The 19863-nt window shown below is 41.3% G+C and overlaps 1 protein-coding gene across 1 annotated transcript in view; it reads left to right on the top strand.

The window, feature by feature from the left end:
• SLC4A4 (solute carrier family 4 member 4) overlaps positions 1-19863 on the top strand; it is a gene marked incomplete in the record, with an annotated part of 320448 nt that overhangs the window by 103597 nt on the left and 196988 nt on the right. The window contains 2 exon segments of the mRNA XM_036762520.1: positions 154-314; positions 14596-14775. Of these exon segments, the coding sequence (XP_036618415.1) occupies positions 154-314; positions 14596-14775 (341 nt within the window).

Here is a 19863-nt window from a genome sequence, read left to right as displayed (position 1 = left end):
TGTTCATCCTCTTCCCTATTAAATTCCTTGGATAATAAGATAAACACATAAAACTCCTTGGAGATGGACATTTTGCCCATGCTTGGGTTGGAAGGGAGCCTCTCTAGGGTGAGCACAGCCTTCATTTCTCTTCCCTGATCTGCTTCCTCCTAGGTGGATCAAGTTTGAAGAGAAAGTGGAACAGGGTGGAGAGAGATGGAGCAAACCTCATGTGGCCACACTGTCCTTGCACAGTTTATTTGAACTGCGGACGTGCATGGAGAAGGGATCAATAATGCTGGATCGGGAAGCTTCTTCTCTCCCTCAGTTGGTGGGTAAGTATCGTGCTCTGGTGACCTCTTTTTCTCCCCCACACTTTGAGTAAATTATTTCTGGCAGAAATATAGCCAAATATATTTTGAGGGGCTCTTTTTGCCTTGGTTAGCCTGACTGTGGACTAGAAGGTTCTAGACCAGTAGTGGTACATGGAGGCCATTCATCCTGCCTGGTCTCATGAGAAGCGCATCAGAGACATCTTGATAGTACTATGTGAGGTCTGATGAAGAAGGATCCTTACCAACAAGGAGCATCAGGGAAGGCTTCATGAAAAAGGTGACATTTGAAATGGGCTTTAAAGGATGGGGGTGGGGTGGGACATCCAGAGACAGGTCTCCTATAAGTAGTTGGAGATGTGGATCTGGACTAGGCCAAACTGTATCCGAATCAAACTCTCTTCCATAACTTCCATGATCTCTAGTTCTGGGTATCTCACTACCACCCAAGGCAGCCTGATTATGTTTCTTTATATGGAACCGAAATCTGCCTCCCTTGCACCTTCAGCTCTTTCTCTTCATTCTGCCCCCCAGGGCAGACAGAACGCTGGCAGCCAGCGTTCTTTCCACATGACATGCCATTCTAATGGTTGAATGCAGCCATCATCCCTCCCCATCCCCAACCCCCATGGATGGATCTATAGCTATCAAGATGATAATTCTATTTTCTTCTACAGCACATGCTACTTGGTTGATAGAATTTTTCCTCCTTGACAAAGCTGGTGAGGCTGTAAATTAAAAATTGATATGCAGAACAGTGTGGGTTATTGTTTTAAGGATTGGTAGAAAGAGTGAATGAGAACAAAAATAGAGGAAGCGAGAGCTTTTAGAGTGACTTTTTTCCCCACAAACATGACAGGGAGGGGGGTGAATTTCAGAAGTGCTCCATAGTTATTGAAAAGGCTCAGCATCTGGTTAGTGAGTGAAAAGTGCAAGCTGAATTGCAATATCGGAATTCATGACCCTTAGAAACCATGAAACACCGAAGAAGGAAGTGAGCTGTTCCCTTCATGGCCTGCCAGTGGGCACTCCATTTCTTGGGAATAAGTTCAACTGATACCATTCAGACAGGCAACTTTAGGCTGAATCTGAAACCCAGATTCTTCATCATACCCAGCTCCCATCCTGGTGCTTACTGGGTATGGACTCCAGCGAAACATGATCTTTGGCCCTAGGCTGACACAGAAACATCCCTGTGAATATCCCCATTTATCACAAGGACGCAATAGTAGAGGGAGAGGGCCAAGGGCCCAGCAAAGCATTTGACAAAATCTCTCATGCTACTTTTTGTGGAGAAGACACGGAGGAGTAGGTGCAACTGGCAGAATGGGTGGATTCAAAGAACAGTCACTAAGGGTTTGGTGTTAACTTGCAAAGATCACAGTGGCTGAGCGTCTCTGGGATCTGGGAAGGGCCCTGTGCTAACAGTTCTGTCAACAGCTTGGATAGAGGCATAGGTGATAAATGTTCAGATCTATCAATGGCACTGGGAAGCTGGAAATGCAGTTAACATGTAGGAATATGTAGTCAGAATTTAAGAAGATCTTAACAGGTTTGACTATTGGGTTGAATCTAAGAGAATAAAACCTAAAAAGGGAAAAATCATTTGTTAAATGCCTGCTTTGTGTGAAGCACTTTACAAATATTATCTCCTTTAATCTTAACAACCACCCTGTGGGGTGAATGCTGTCATTTCCCCTATTTTACAGATGAGGAGCCTGAGTCAGACAAAGATTAAGTGACTTGCCTAAAGTCACACAATTAATAAGTGTCTGAGGCTGGATTTGAACTTAGGTCTTCTTGATTCCAGGCTCAACACCCTATCTACTATGCCATATAACTGCTAGAATATTAACTTAATGAGAGGAGACTTAAAAGGTACAGATGTAAAGTCATATGCTGTACTTGGGTTCAAAAAATCAACTTTGCAAAGTAGAAGATGGAGGATGAATGGCTAGATAGCAGCTGACCCCCAACCCCAAATCAGAGAGTTTTAGTGAGCTATAAACTTGATATGAATCAATAGAATGACATGAAGACCAATAAAGCTAATGTTATCTTTGACTACGTAAAGAGAGGTAGTGTGTCTAGAACTAAGGGGGTGATAGTCCTGTCTTGGTCAGACTGAATTTAGATGGGGGTTCTAGATTTCCGGTGAAGATGGAAATTGGAAAGGTTCCCAGAAAGTACCACTTTTCCCCCACCCCAATACTGCAGTAATGTTCTAAAAAGGCTTCAGAAGGAAGAGAAGTCAACAAAACCAAAGAGAAGGAATAATCTATTCCTCTGTTCAGTCCAGGACTGCACAAGTGGATTGCTAAAAGTGTGCAGGTGTTCTGAGATGAGACAAAACAGGGAGGAGGAAGCCAACACTGTGATCTGGGATTAAAACTGGAGGGATCTTTTCCCTGGCTTGTTGGAGCAGCAGTGGGCAAGCCAGTCCTTCAGGTCATGGCATAGGGAGAATAGACTAGGCAGCTCCACTGGGCTTTCCAAGAGGCCTAAATCCAGTGAACTGAGAGCCTCAATAGAGTCACAACAGAGGAAAGGGCCAATATGATGACTGGGCAGCCTTGTGTTGGGTGGTCACCAAGGAGCCTAAAGCCAGCACTTTTGGTGATAGAGCACCTGAGCGGTCTAGTCTGGAACCATAGTGAGGGACAGGGCTAGAGCATCCCCAGAACCCATGGACCCTCCAAGAGGTCTGGAACCACTGTTACTGTTGTAATCCCCCAAACAGAGCAAAACATTTGGGCAGTCCCAGTACTGGCCAGGACCCTGGGAGCTTTGCTGGAGGCCTATACCCAGCAAAACCTACAGTAATTGGTGAGACCTATCAGAATCTCTGTGTGGGACAGAGATAACTCATGGTTCGAGATAGTATAAAGTAAGGGTTATAGTGACAGGGTTATAGAACCTGCTTTGGGTCACCAGACAATAGACTAAGAAGCCAGAGATTCAACTGAGGGCAAAGCCTTATTTAGCATTGTAGTGACTTTGTCATCCAGACCACAGAGGGGACAGGACCAAGCTAGGACTGTCCAACCCCACAAGAGTGCAAGAGGAAGCTGAATCTGGCTCTAGCACAAAATTCCAATAAAAAACTGAAGGAAAAGATATAAATAAACATTAGAAAATGCCAAGCACAATGAAGAAATGTGATGGGTTGAGAAAAGCTCAAGAAAACCCAGGAGAAGAGCATAATTACACAATTATAAGCAATTCCTTGTGGGATAAAAAAGAATGGCTTGGCCACAAGAACTCTGAGAGTGTTTGGGAGAAAATAAGCCAGAGCTAAAAAATGAAATTAGAATTGAAATTGGAACTTTGGGGGAAGAAATTGAAAGTAGAAGCTTAGAATAGAAGGTGGAAATCATTACCAAAGTAGGGGACCCTCTGGAAAAAAAAAGGGAGCATCAGATTTCAAGAGAGTCATGAGACAACAAGGAATACTAGAACAAAGTCAGATGATTGAACAAGTAGAAGAAAATGTAAGGAGTCTTATCAGAGGCATAGCTTTAATGCCAGCACCTTCTTGGTTCGGGTTTAATGTTGAGGTGAAGTGAGGGACTTGTGAGTTACTGAATATTTAATATAAGGACTTTTACTTTGTCCTAACACAACACGGATAGGCAACAAGGTTAAAGTGACACAGCATCTAGGGAGGCAGCCCCTCTTTTCTCCATATGGAAATACATCTAGCCATGAAGACACAGTAAAGTTATTTGTGTGGACTTCAGAAATCCTTTAAGTTAGAGGGGCCTAGACTCCATATGGCTGAGACATTTTATGCCCTTCGATGGGCAGGAAGCTGGGACCATTCAAGTCCCAGGGGCAGTTTTGTGCTAGGCTTCCCTCATATTGGCTGGGTCAGGGGGTGTGGGTGAGATGGAGAAGGGAGTGGTATCATGGAAGCTGGTGCCAATCAGGTCCCAGAAGCAGCTTTGTCTTCTTTTAGGTAGGATCTCCCCATATTGTTGATGGGAGGAAAGAAGTTGTGTCGTGGAAACACTAGCTTTATAACAAATCTATTATCAAAACAACTGACCTGGAAAAGCATCAAAGAGAAATCATTTTAAAATCACTGGACTTCCTGAAAACTGTGATCAAATAAAAAACCCCGATTTTCATATTTCCAGACATCATAAAAGACAACTACTTTAGATCCATTAAAATTAGAGGACTAAATGAAAACAGAAAGAATTCATCAGTAATCTGAAAGAAATCCCAAACTGCAAATACTGGCAAAATCATAGGCAAAATCTGGAACTTCTAGTCAAAGGAAAATACTGCAATCATTGAGGAAGACCTCATGAACCAAAGAGCCGTAGTCAGTATCATACAAGACTGTACTCTAACTGTCATACAGGAGAGAAAACCTTGGAATAAATTCCAAAAGGCAAAAAGACTACAAACAAGAATAACTTACCCTGGAAGTAGAATTGACAGGGAAAAATGGACCACCAGTACAATAGATGACTTTCAGGCATTCCTGGTGAAAAGACCAGAGCTGAGTAGAAACTTTGAAATACAAAATCAGGAGTAGAGAGAAACATGCATCAAGAATAAGGTACAGCAAACACAAGGCTTGGATGTGGCTTTTTAAATTTCATTTTAAGAGAGGAAAAGAAGTGAAGAAAATGAATATCATAGAGAGAAATTACTATTTTATATAATTTGTGTGTGAAGTTATATAATTTTATTTGTTAAATAAAATTTATGTAATTGGTGTGAAGTTATAGAATAAGTATGTGAAAAAGGTATAGAAATATGAAGGCAAAAGTGGCAGAGAGGAGTATCAGCTAAAGCTTGCTCTTACCTGAATCAGACAAAGGAGAACTGAACACATTCAGAGTTTGATGTAGAAATACCTTAGACTTCTAGGAATCCTTTTCTTCTCATAGGGAAGTCAAAGCTCTCTCTCTCTCTCTCTCTCTCTCTCTCTCTCAATGTACTGTGCGATGATGCATCTTGCATGAACCTTTGGTCAGGGATGTCATTGGTGAAGTGATTTCAAAAAGTATTCAAAATTTGACATGCTGTTTAGTCACTACAGTGCCCTCAAAGGGCAGAAGTTGCAGCCTTTTTTATATTGCCTGCCAAATTTGATGTAGTAAAAGAAAGTGTTCCATGAAAGAAAAATTAACAAGGAATTTTGAAAACTAATGCAAAGAACAAAACTGCAACACTATTTTTTAAAAAAGAAAAAAAAATCTGAGAAATACCTTAAACTCAACAGAGAAACAGGGCTTTGAAGAGGAGGAAGAGGAGTTTAAAAGGCAGGGAAGAATCAGGGAGAGAATAATTACATGAAAATCAAGTGTCAACTTTGGGGGGTAGGTTGTAAAGTAGGGATGAAACAGAAACCAGAGGTTAGGGTCTGATTTTAGTGAAGAGAGGAGGGAACTGGATGCTTCAATTATAGATTTTTAGGGCTGAGCAGATTGCTTTTCTTTCTCCATCTCTTTCTTTGTAAAGAGAGGATGAGGGTACAAGAGGATAGGATAGAAAGAAATACAGAAATACAATCATAACTATGAATGAGGTAAACTCTCCCATAAAATGGAAGAGGATAGAGGAATCAATTAGAAAGTAGAATCCAGTGTTACATTGTTTACAAGAAATATACTTGACAGTAGATGGTTTCCAACAAAACCTGGATGACCACCAGTGAAGGATATTAGGGAGGGATATTATGCCTGGGGTGAGAGGTTGGCTCTCAAATGTCCTTTCCCTCTCTGATTTTAATATGTGATTTTTGGGTGGGACTTCCCCTATGTTACAGTGAAGAGAATGTTTTCAAATAGATGATGGCTTTTTGTGAAGAGGTCCTTAGAAGCCATGCAGTGGCATGACTATCAAGGGGTAGACACTGTATGAATGGTTCTTCAACATAACTTTCCTTAGTTGGGCCACGTGCTGAAACCCTTACAGAAAATACTTGTAGAGTGAGGCCAGGCTGCAGCCAAGTGGAAATTGACAAGATCTTTGTGTTCTCAGCTTGACTTGGCCATCAACTTTTATTTCCTCATGGAAACTATTTCTCCAACTTCAAATATTTATTTTAAAAATAGACATCATCCTAAAACCTCAAGCCAGGAGCTCCATTTTAAGAATCCTCACCCACTGATATATCTGCCTTGCAGCCCCAGGGCCAACCAGAGCCAACACAGACTGGCATTGATAATGCAGGTGACCAAGGTTGATTAAATCAAGTGCCATGTCAGAAATGAATAGAATATATAGAATGAGGAGAGGAGACTATTTGAAGAGACAGAACTGTTTTTAGGAAATGAAGCTGATATTAAAAGAAACAATCCTAAAACCCTCCACTTTTTCATAACTGAAAACTACAAAAGGTATCAAGACTGAATTTCATTGGTTTTGAGCCTGGGCAATTGGGAGAATAATAGAAATCCAAATAGGGAAATTGGCAGGAAGTGCAGATTTTTTGGGGGAGAAAGATAATAAGTTCAATTTTGCACATGTGAGATTTCAAGGTCCAATCAGACATTTAGGTAGAGATATCTGGCAAGCTAGTAGAGAGAATTCTGGCCAGAAGTTGGGGTGGAGATACCAGTTTAGGAGTCTGTGCATAAGATGCTAATTGATGCACTGGGATTGGATGAGATCATCAATGGAGAGAATAAAGGAAAAAAGAGGAGTATTTGGGGGTCAGGATTAGAACCCAGTCCAGCAAAAGAGATGACCAAGAATGAAGATAGATAGACAAAGAACCAATAGGGACCAGGGCAAAGGAAGTTAAAGGAGTACTGAGAAACAAGATGTGGTCAAATGTTGCAAAAAGGTCAATAGAAATGGAAACTGGGAAAAAAGCCATTGGATTTGGAAACTGATAGGTCATTAGTGACTCTCAAAAGAGGAATTTTAATGGAGCCAGAAATCAGATTGGATGGACCTAAATGTGTGTGTGTGGGGGGGTGGGGGGGTAATGAAGCAATGAACATAGGCTATAGGTGGGGGAGACAGAGCCTTAGAGTTGGAATTGACATCCCAAGTTCAAATTCTGCCTTAAACACTTAACTAGTTGTTTGACTGGTCACTTAGGTGACAGAGTCACTTCATCTTTCTCAGCCTCAGCTCCCTTATCTGTAAAATTGGGATAGTAATAGCATCTACTTCATAGAGTTGTTGTAAGGACCAAGCAAGATATAAATATATGTGTGCGTGTGTGTGTGTGGGGGCACAAAGTATTAAATAAATGTTGACCATAGTTATTTTTATGAATGACTCACGTGCTGAAACCCTTACAGAAGAGCACAGTAGAGCATTGCTAATTAATTTTACAAAAAGCATTAATTAGGCACTTACGATGTGCTTAAACTCTGCTAAGCCCTGGACTACAAATACAAACATGAAGATAGCCCCTGCCTTCAAAAACCTTATACTCCAAAAGAGGAAGACAGGCACATATAGAAGGGAGATGTCCAAGGAGGAGCATTTTGGTTTGGAAAGCTACAGAAATGGTGAATGGAATCACAGGGAAGCAGATGGACACTCTCTTTCCAGGAGCAATGATAGAGTCAATTTGATTGTGGTTCTGGAACTGGATAGTCAGCAGCAGAGGGGAAGGTGGACAAGGTGCAGCATCATGTGTTGATATGGTGGTGGAGTAAAGTGAAGCATGGCTGGAGCTAGTCCTAGATGCAGTGGGCAACTGAGACAACCACTAATCAACAGAGAGAGGGAAGGGGGAGGAGAGTTATAATGATAAGACTGCTTGTGAAAGAGAAGAAAGATGGGAAGAAAGATCAACAGGGTAGCAGGTCAAGGAAAAAATTTTGTTTTATTTTAAGAATAGGACAAGCCTGAATATATTTGTCAGTAGAGGGGAGGAGGTTTGAAGATGAAATGGAAAGTAAACCATTGATGGAACAAGGTCTTAGAGGAGACAGAAGGGGGTATCATTGAGTGCCCAAGTTTTGGGATTAGCCTTTGCAAGGACAGCTACCTACTAGTTTCTGAGACTAGTATGGATAATACAGGTATGAGGCAGCACTACTAATTAATTTTACAAATTGGCTTATGGTAAGATCCATGGTTTGATGCATGTGTGGACAAGGGAAAGTCAAGGTCTCAGTCACGGGAGTCACAGTTTCATACACTACTTGATGCCAGGGTGTTTGAGGGACCATATAGCTTATATTGATGTGCTTTAGTATAAGTGTAGGTATAGAGTGAAGAAGAAGACTCTTTGGAATACTGACCTCTTTAAGAGAGGAGGGAAAACCACCTAGGGGCTAGTAGAGAGCTGCCATGAAGATTTGCCTAGGGCGATATATTTGCATAGACTGACTTCCTAACATATAAACACAGAACTAAGGATCTGAGTTAGAGGGACCTCAACATTCCCATCATGGAACCTATACCTAAACAAAAATCCTCTGTAATGGCAGAGGAGAAGAAGGAACACAAGTCCTCTTCACAATTCTACCTGAGAATCCAGGGTTCTGATGGGCAGAGCGTGGTATTGTTCTCAGTCCTGGGGCAAGCATTGGGAAGGCAATTTTATCTGTGCTTGTTCTCCAGGTCCTATTGGCCTAGACTACTCCCTACCTCATGGTAGCGCAGTTGTATTTATGGAGCTATGCCTGGATTTGCCACCTGCCATGGTTGACCCTAGCCTATGATAAGCTAAGATTTATTTTTTCTATGCTGTTTTTTTCAGTATCATAAACCAATAATAGAGTTTTTTCTTTCTTTCTAAGAACAAGGTGGGTTTCAGCTGTTCTTCAGAGGACTGATCTTAGCAAATTTAGGGATCAATCAATCAATCACCATCCATTTATTAAGCATCTAATATGTGCCGAGCATTGTAATAAGTGCTGGGGATATAGACAGTCCATGCCCTCAAGGAGCTTATATTCTAATGGAGCAGACAACATTTACATATATTGGTATCTAGATACATACAAAGTAGCTGGAAATTAACCTTAGTGGGCTAGGCAGTAGTAGCTGGGGGATGAGACTGAGAAAAGCCTCCACCAGAGGGAGGTGTTTGTACTGACTCTTGAAGGAAGTCAGGTAGTCTAAGAGACAGAGATGAGAAAGGAGAGCATTCTAGTCATGGGAGACAGTCATTGTCAAAGCCTGGATATTGGAGGTGTAGTATTGTATGTGAAGAACAGCAAGTAAGCTAGTATGGCTGGACTATGGAATGCATGGATGGGTGTGATGTTTATTAAGACTAGAAAGATAGTGAGGGGCCAGGTTTAAATGAACAGAGGAATTTATATTTGATTAAAGAGTTCATAGAGGGAGGGAAAGACAGAGGCAGGGAGAGAGAGAAAGAGAGAGAGAGAGAGAGAGAGAGAGAGAGAGAGAGAGAGAGAGAGAGAGAGAGAGGTGGGGAGAGGAGGAGAGATGAGACAGAGACAGAGAGAGAGAGGAGAGAATGTCCAGGATGAGAAGTTGGTCAACAGTTCCAAAAGCTTCAGAGAGATCAAGATATATGAGAAATGAGAAAAGACCATCAGATTTGGCAACTGAGGCTACTGGTAACTTTGGAGAGAGGCATTTCATTGGAATATTGAGGTTGGAAGCAATGTCGAGGATGCTAAGGATGGAAGGAAGTTTTGAAGAGGGTGAGAAGATGGGAAACAGAGGCTGATTCCTTTTTCAATGATTTTAACTGGGGAAGAGAAGATTATCAATATATTAGAATAGTTACTGAGGATGGTAGGATCTAGTGAGGGTTTTTTTTAGTATCAGTGGTGGCTAGAAATAGATGCACAGAAACCATCTTTTCATATTGTTTATAGTGATACTGCCTTTCATTGGGCCAGGACACAAGTTAGTGTAGTAGAAGGAACACTGAGTCAGGAAACCTTGATTGGTGTCCTGGCTCTGCAGGAGATGTGGATGAGTATAGTCTTAGAGTCTTTGAGTGGCGGTGGAGTGTGGATGAGGGAGTTGGCCAGTAGCCATAATCTTCCTAGTCAAGTAGGAGGCAATTCATCTGTTGAGAGAGAATTTATCCTGAATTATTCAAGTAATTGGGGAGGAGGCATCATAATATTGACCAACCCCACAGGGGTGTTGTGGCAAATTCTGCATAACTGAGCCTCCAATACAGTATACCTCAAATTTTATGTAAATGGATTGGTTAAATAATAAGCAATAAAGGCAAACATAAATAAATAGCTTGATTTCCCCCCTCATCCATATTCCACCCACCACTTCTTTGCTTGGAATTGCCTTTGATAACCACTGACATCCCAGCAGGCAGAAAAGACAGGGATGGAGAGAAGAATGGAGAGTGGGTTGTATATTTGCTTTAAAAGTAGTATAAAATGCTCTAGCTCTCAGTGTTTTAAAGAAAAACAAAAGGGGGGAGTTGCGGGACATGGCAAGCAAAATGTACAACATATTTGCCAGCTGGTGTTACTTCTCACAGATTGTTTAAAAAAATCTGCCTAATTATCATTCCCCAGAGATCTACTGGTTTGTGTTCTGCATGCAGAGCCCGTTTTGAATCCAAAAGCAGCTCACATGTGACAGTGGACAACTAGCCTCCCCTGAGCTCAATGTTCTCATCTGTAAAACGTTGATAATAACTCTCATACTACCTTCTCCTCCCCACTGGCCTGTGTTGCTGTGTGGAAGGTGTTCTGTAAACTGTATTACCTGAATAGATATCTTCTAGTATTAGGGTTAGCCAGCCTGAGAACAAGTGATGGAAATTAATGGTCATTCTTTCGCTTTACTTTTTGTAAGCCAGCATCTTGATAACCTTTCATTTGAGGTCAGTTTGAAAATATAACTACTATTTCCCAAAGATATAAGGCATACATTTTTAGTTGAGACTCTGATTTTACTAATTTTTGTGGGGGTGGTTAAATATATGGGTGATGAGAAATACCATATTTATCTGAATTTAGTCTACCCCCACCTTTCATAAGGTAATATCTCATTGAAAGCAAAATAATAGTGGATTCCCAACTGTGCTTGGATTTCTATATTAAGCACATACAAGGCAGCTGGGGTTGAGGGAACATATCTCATGTAGTGCAGCTTACTTCAAGATGAAGGTCTCATAGACCATATGAAGTTTTCCCAAACGTATAAGTTTGAAAAAGATAGGAAGTAAAAGCCTCATGTGCTGTCATGCCTTTAACTGCTGCTAATGGGAGTGGCTGAGGCTGGTAGATCGCTTTAAATTGTGAAGTTCTGAGCTGCAATAGGGGTAAAACTGACTGGGAGTCCCCACCGATTGGGTATCGGACACCATTAAGGTGAACATTGGCTGGGGTGGGGCAGGGCCTATTAGGTTGTCTAAGAAGTGTTAATCAACAGAGGTTGAAATCAAAACAGGTCAAAACTTTTGTGACAATAAGCAGTGGGCTTGGGCATGTGAGTAGCCACTGCCCCTGGAGCCTAGAGGTGACAGAGGGATGTGGTTTTGAAAAGAAAAGGAAAGGAAAGGGACAGAAGGGAAGAGGAAGAAGAGGGAGGGAAAAAGAGAAGGAGAAGGAGGGAGAAGGGGAAGGAGAGAGGAGAGCAGAGGGAAGGGAAAGGAAGCGAAGGGAAGGAGCAAGGGAAGAGGGAAGGGAAGGGAATGAAAAAGGTCTGGGAAGGGAAAAGAGATTGGAAGAGACAGACAAAAATAGGAAGAGATAGACAGACAACCCAAAAGGACATTGAATTTCTAGTTAGAGGACCTGGGTTCAAATTCTGGTTCTGCCAATTTCTACCTGTCTGACCTTTGGCAAGTTATTTAACTTTATCTTCCTCATTCGTAAAATTGAGGGGAAGGGGTTGGACGACAGGACCTCTAAGGTCCTTTCCAACTCTAAATAAATGATCCTATGGCCCAGTTCTGCTGTCTAGAAATTGATGTTATCTGTAGACTCAAAAGAATCTGAGTAGCAAGCAAGCTTGGAGTCATCCAATTCAATATGCACTTGAAGAGGTGTCTGCTTTATAGCACCATGACAAGCACTTGAATTGGAATCCCAGTTCTGCCACTTCCAGGTCTGTGGGATCCCAGCTGTTACACAACTGTGTGTGACCTTTGGAAAATCCATCGATCAAAGAATTGATTAGCAAATAATTCTCGAATCTCCTCTGTGTGCCAAACACTGTGCTAGGCATTGGGCATACCAAGAAAGAAGTGAAACAGTACAAGCTGTTAAGGAAGCTAGATTCTTTTGAAGGAGCAACTTAGACACATACCAATAGATATGAAAAAATGTGTCAATAAATACAAGTTGATTTGAGGGGTAGAGGAAAAGCAGTGTCATGGAAACCCAGAGAGAAGGGATTATCCAGGACTGGAGGGTGATCCAATGTCAAAAGCTAAAAAGAGGCCAAGAACAATGAGGACTGAGAAAAGTCCACAAGACATAGCAAGTAAGAGATCATTGGAAACTTTGGCGACAACAGTTTTCAGTAAGTGAGGAGGCTGGAAGCCAGACTGAAAAGGGTTTAGAAAAGAATGAGAGGAGAGGAAATGAATGAAATGAGTTTAGACAGCTTCTTCCAGGAGTTAGGAGGAGGAAGGAATGGGAGATATAAGACAATAGCTTGCAGGGATTTTCTAAAGATGAAGGAATGTTTGTTGGCAGCAGAGAAGGATTGAGTAGATAGGGAGGGATTGAAGATTAGAGAAAGAATGGGGATGGTAGTTAGTGCAATGTGCTGGAGGAGATGGAAAAGGGTAGATTCAAGAGGCTGGCCTTGGCAAGGAGAAAATCCATCAAAGCCTGGGATAAAGGAGAGATTGGGAGATAATTTTGAAGGATTATGAGAGGAAGATAAGGAAAATGGGGGAGCTCATGGCAAATGCCTTCTATTTGCACAGTAAATGATGAACTTAGATCTAGTCATGAAGGTTAGGGGGTAAGGTGGAAGTTTTCAAGAGAGAAGAGATTTGGAATGGCTGCTCTAGGGTGTGAGGAAGAGAATCGATTAAAGTGGAGTAAAAGAATGACTAGTAGTTTGGGCCATAGTGAAGTTGTGATGTATTTGTGACCTTCATTTCGAAATATCTAATAGGCAGTTCATGATTCAAGATTCAAGTTCAGGAGAGGGACTGAGGCTGGATATAGATACTGGAACCGTCTGCATAGAAAAGTTAATTAAGCTCCTAAAAGCTGATGAGATCACCAAGCGAGAGGGGACCCAAAATAGAACCTTGAGTTAAACTCCGAAGTCATGGGGAATGGTATAAATTTTTCTAGTGCCTTCCTATGTAAAGTTACCTTGTGTCTGCTTTGTTGTATCTTATATATACTTAATATATGTGTGACTCTCCTCTCAGAAGATATATGCTCCTTGAATCAAAGACTTTTTCATTTTTCCACTTGTATTTCCATGCTTAGCATGGCACATGGCACCCAGGTGGCGCTTTATAAATGCTCCTTAGTCAATTGATTGTTCCAGCAAAGGGAACTTGGGAGTGCTCAGGTAGGTAGGAATAGAACCAAGAGAGAACAGTTTCATAAACTAGATAGGAGAGTATCTAGGAGGAGAAGGTGGTTAACAGAGACAAATACTGCAGAGAAGCAAAAAAGGATGAAGACAGAGAAGATCATTAGATCAGGCAATGAAGAGATCTCTGGGAACTTTGGAGAGAGCAGTTTCACTTGAATGAGTAGGCCAGAAGCCAGACTGCAGAGCGTTCAGAAAACAGTGAAAAGATAATTAGAGGCAATGATTACAGGCATCTTTTTCTACAGGTCTGGCTGAGAAAGGGAAGAGAGATTGAGGATTATAACTAGTAAGGATGGTGGACTCTAGTGAGGAAAATATGGAATCAGTAGAAAAGGAGGTAATTGAAGATGAGAAAGAGGAAGGGGGTGAATATGGCGGCAATTACTGTAGCAGAAGAGAGGGGACAGGTTCAAGGACATATGTCCTTGGTTGGAGAAGGGCTGCCTCATTATCAGAGGCTGGAGTAATGGAGGAGAGAAAGGGGAGTGACGTCAAGGGGTTATGATATGCTCAGAAGGCAAGAAGAGGAAGCTTGTATTGAAGTATGTATTAAGTATATGTTAAATATGTGTTAAATATAGCTTGTGTCTATTTTCTAGGTAAAGTATGAGACAAACTCCTTAGCTGAGATTCCAGGGAGACAGAGGGTCCATAGAAGGTTTGAGGGGAGAAGAGAAGGTTTTGGAATAGATGCTGTGTGGGGACTGGGATAGATATCCAATTAGGAAGGAATAAAAGGACTGCCTTAATGGAATGAGGGACTAATTGAGATTCAATAGCATAAATGTAATTTATTTTTGACAAATTTTATTTTTTGTTCTTGTAACAGAGATGATTGTTGATAATCAGATTGAGACAGGCCTGTTGAAAGCTGACCTGAAGGATAAGGTGACCTACACGTTACTCCGGAAACATCGGCATCAAACTAAGAAATCCAATCTCCGATCGCTGGCTGACATTGGGAAGACCGTCTCCAGTGCAAGTAGGATGTTTTCCAACCCTGATAATGGTAATGCAGGGGCCAATTGCTTTTTCTTCTACAACTTTTCTCATTCATTTCTGCTCCATCTCTTTCTGTCTTTCCTTTCTCTTCCTTTGACTCCATACCTTTCTCTCTCTTTCATGGACATCTTCTAAAGAACCTTCCCCTTGCCTTGCCCTTTGGCCCCTGCACCAAGCAAATTTGTATTCACTATGGAAATATTTCAGCTCTGGCTACTGCAGATTGCATACACCACAGTGATTGCTTGCTCGAGCCTTATGTTTCTCTTCATTGCAAGGGTAGGATTGGTGGCAATAGCCCATTGGTGGAACATGTGAACAATTCAGTTGACTGGACCAATTTGGAGGCAACAGAATATGAACAAAAATATGCTTAAAATATGCTCTATAGAGCGCTGAACCTCAAGTCAAGAAAACCTGAGTTCAAATCCAGCCTTAGAAATTTATCAGCTGTGTGACCCTGGGCAAATCATTTAGAATCTGTCTACTTTGATTTTCTCATCTGTAAAATAGGGATAATAATAGCACCTACCTCCGGGAGTTGTTGTAAAGATCAAATGACATAACATTCCTAAAGAGCATTGTGAACCTTAAAACTCTAGCTATGAAAACACCAATTATTATTATGGCGGTTTGGAGGAATTGTCAGTTCTTGGACACCTTTGTGCTAAAAACTGGATTAATAATGCTTAGAAAACAAAGATGATATGACAGAATGACCAGTTTGGAAGGGACCAAAGGAGCCATACACACACGCATGCGTGCGTGCGTGCCCACACACACACACACACACACACACACACACACACAGTCCCAAAAGTCTTGGTGCAGTTTAAAGCCTTCTGCACTAAGACTTTGGAGACACCTGTACCATACCTTCATTAATTCAGACAGTGATCTTATCACTTTTTCCCCCCATTGCTTTATTACCTTATTGATTCATCTTGAGCTCAAAGTCAATTTAAAACCAGCAGATCTCTTCTTAGATCTATTGGCATTGGCCAGGAGAAGTTGCAAAGCTGATACTTTTGGACCCAAGTATGAAATTTTGCATTGTCTCTGTTAACATTTTATAATATTAGATTCATACCCAATGTTGCTCAATGTGTCAGTTATCCCTCACTAATTTGTGTCCTCTATGCAGGGGATAAGGAAGCCACCTGTGCCTCTGTCCACATTATTAGCACAAATGTTCACTGGCACCAGATCCCTTGGACACTCACCTATCGACCTCATTCTAATTTGCCATTAAACTATGAATTGCCACTCTTTCGATGCAGTCATCCATCTTGCTCAAATTTAAGTAAACTCTTCATCTTAATCCATCCCCAATCTACCAGTCAAATAATCCTGTCATAAAACAGATTATTTGTGACCACCACTTCCTTTCACTAACTGTGTTGTTCAGTTGTGACTGCCTCCTTCATGACCCCATTTGGGGTTTTCTTGTCAGAGATACTAGAAGAGTTTGCTATTTCCTTCTCCAGGAAACTGAGGCAAACAGGATTATTTATTTGCCCAGGGCCACACAGCTAGTTAGTGTCTGAGGCTGGATTTGAACTCACAAAAATTAGTCTAGCTGACCTCAGACCTGGCACTCTATCCACTGCACCACCTAGCTGGCTATACTGTCACTAACCACACCTTTGCCACACTACCATTCAAATGACTTTTAATTAGTAGGTCTTCAATTGATTCCCCCACCCCAGAAAATTACCTAATATTGTTCTGTGTTCCTTTTAAAAATAAGTCTGCTTTTACAGAGTGCTATAAATATAGTAGAGTGTGGGTGTTATCACGGTAGAATTTTGTTTCATTCCAATTTGGAAAAGAGATAAGGAAGACTTCAGAGCCTGCTTAAGCCCCCATCACAGGTAGAAAATTCAACCAAAACAAGGAATTCACCCTGTTTTTTAAACCATACATACACTGATTATAATGTTTTTGTGACATCATCTCTTGTTCAACTATTCCACATAGTGGATAAGAGCTGAGAAAGAAAAAATGCTCTTCTGTTAGCTACAGAAAATTAACCTGATGGCGGGCATGTCCTGAGCTGGTTTAACTTGGACAGGGCAGGAGATGGGGTAGAGGAGGTTCATCTGAAGCATTAAGAGAAATGGGCAAGTGAATGAGAAGCCAATGTCATGGTGACAAAATAACGTAAAAGATGAAGGTGTGAAAAGGGTGGATTAATGACTTGTAATAAAACCCAAATCCCAATTTACCCAACCATTCATGAGAAACTGGATCTCCTGACTCTCAAGAGAATTGGTTCTCGTGAAGCTCACCCAATGGTTGGTTGGCTGGAAGAGAAGGCACAAGTCATGGTCCTGGAATATGCTTTACCACCATTAGCTCAGTCTCTTAATGTGTTCTTGGATGTGTTTATAGAATCTGATGGAATGCTCACTTTTATCAGGCAGTCCATGAGCATTTCTTAAGATCCCCTTGTATGCCAGACATGGTGCTAAGCTCTGGGGATACAATGAAAGGTAAAAGAGAAAACCTACTCTCAAGGAGCTCATGCAATCCTTTGGAAACTGTAGGGTAGTCTAGTGGTTAGTACAGCTGATGTGAATGGTGTCATAGATTACCTCACTATTATATTGTATACAGAAAAGATATGAAGTTGCTATCAAAGGCACTAAGGTGATTGGATCCATCTTTTTAATATCAGCTCTTACATATTCCCTTCAAAGAGGCAGCTAGGTGGTACAGTGGATAAAGTACTGGGTCTGGAGTCAGAAAGACCTGAATTCAAATCTGGCCTCAGACACTTTCTCACTAGCTACGTGACCCTGGGTAAGTCACTTTACCTCTGTCTGACTTAGTTTCCTGTCCTATAAATGGGGAAGATAATGACACCTAGCTCACAGGGTGGTTGTGAGGACCAACTGAGATAATATTTGTAAAGTAGTTAGCCTAGTACCAGGCACTTAATAAATGGATATTTCCTTCTTTCTTCCTTTGCATTTCAAGCAACATTCCAGGGTTTGGGGGTGCTTTCTTGGGGTCAAGGAGCAGAAAGTAGGAAGGAGGGCTAGAGAATTAAGAAGGCGACAATAATGCTGCCTTTACAGGCAGAGAGATCCAGGAGGTCAGCCACCAATTTGAACCACATTTCCAGAAAATGTCTGCAAGAGTTTAGCCATTAAGTCCTTATGTTTGTAGCCCCAGCATGGGGTATTTGGAAGCCAAATGCTAGTGAAAGGGAAGCCATTCAGCCTCTTATCTTCTCTCCAGATCTTGATACTTCAGAGGAAAGTTTCAATTGTCTTCGTCATTCACCTTTTCGGTTATGAAATGTCGTCCGTGCTTGGCAGAGCACAGAGGGAGGCCTGTTCCCTCCTGGCACTTGAGGCGATCGGGATCTGATTAGGCTCTACCTGAACATGTTATTATTGGCCTTCATGTTACTCAATTCCTTTTAAGTATCCAGGGGGCAAGGTTTAGCTCTGTGAGCTCCTCCAGTAATGAATTCCACCGGCCTCCAAAGTACACGGAGGTTGCAATGCCAGTCTGTTTTCTAAGAGATCATGGACAAATTTCCTTTTTCTTTGCTCTCATGAGCTCACAGGCTTATACCATTTACCTGGATATCACAGGAATGATTAATTCCTGTTAAAAAAATGGTTTTAAAGTGATTTTCAGATGTGGAATACTTTAGTCTACAAATACTGTTATGATGGTAAGGGATGTAATTTCTCTGTTTCTTGCTCTAAAACAATTTAACCTCCACAGGCTTACATTTGGGAGCAAGATTTCTCCCATCTTCAGGGAAACACACAGTGAGTTTGGGACAGCTGGCTTTCAACCCTCATGTTAAAAAAAATCAATCCTAATAACATATTAAGCTATAGCATCTGTACTTGTTAGAAAAGTGTTGTATAAATGCCATTATTATAATTTTTGCTACTTATACTACCAAGCAAAAACATGAAATGTTGACACTTTCGGATATGGGAGTTCTTTGTCCTTCACACTCATAAGCTAAAAGTGATTTCTCTAGGAAAAGACTAAGGCCATCCTTTGGAGACATTAACATGAGCCAGGTTTCAAGATGACCTAGGGCAGGGGTTGGGAACCTGCAACCTTGAGGTCACATGTGGTCTCCTAGCTCCCTGAGTGTGGCCTTTTGACTGAGTCTATGTTTTACAAACAAATCCTTTTTATTAAGGGCATTTGTTCTGTGAGGTTTGGATTCAGTCAAAGGGCTGCACTTGAGGACCTAGAGGGCCACATGTGGCCTCAAGGCAACAAGTTTCCCATCCCTGCGAGGGTTTACAAAGAGAACCACATAACAAGTTCCAAGTAATGTTCAAGGTAAGAATTGGGCCATCTTCCAGGACTATATAATAGATTGAATTGCTACTGATATGTAGTATCTGTAGATTTACGTGGATATTTCTGCCAGGCACTAAATCTCAGTCAAATGTTGTCCCTTTTTTTTTTAAATCAAGGCATTGATAGAGTTTTAATGTTATATAAAGAGGTTAATGAAGGAGGTTTCTAACTTCCCTTGGAGTCAGATTGATGCCTTACTGATTTCTCACTTCTTTGTTTGTTTATGGCCTGGTAGATGTAGGCCTCAGCCCTATCTGGTATTCTATTCAAATGGACTGCGAAGGATCAGCTTTCAACCTTAGGAACCTACCTTGGCAATAGTTTGAAAAACAAAGAGTTTAGTTTACTTCTCGCTGGGAAACTAATAAATAATTTGAATAAGGAGCCGCATTAGAAAGTGTATTGATTCTAAGAAAACTTTGTATTATAAACTCATCTGCTTTTCAAAAAAAAGTGAATGAAGGTGTTTTATGCTCTATCAGTTTGGGGCCTTTGGTTCATATCTCTCCCTATGGCAGCTGACCAAAGAGAAGAGGTGGGACTAATTCCAATAGTGCTTTCCACTGAGATTAAAAAAAAAAATAGCATCGCCACGCTTCCTGTCCTCCAACTCTCATGATCTAAGCGAATCTCCGTCACGTGAAGTTCTGCATTGAGTCACAGTACATTTTCCCCAACCCACCTTCTGCCCTTCTCCCTTGCTTCTACGAGGATCTTCTGGATTCTCTTTCATAGCACAGTAAAAAGA

The sequence above is a fragment of the Trichosurus vulpecula genome, chromosome 6 (assembly GCF_011100635.1).
Source record: "Trichosurus vulpecula isolate mTriVul1 chromosome 6, mTriVul1.pri, whole genome shotgun sequence".
Lineage (NCBI taxonomy): Eukaryota > Metazoa > Chordata > Mammalia > Diprotodontia > Phalangeridae > Trichosurus > Trichosurus vulpecula.
Note: the sequence above shows the minus strand (reverse complement) of the source record. Positions and strands in the feature narration are given on the sequence as shown.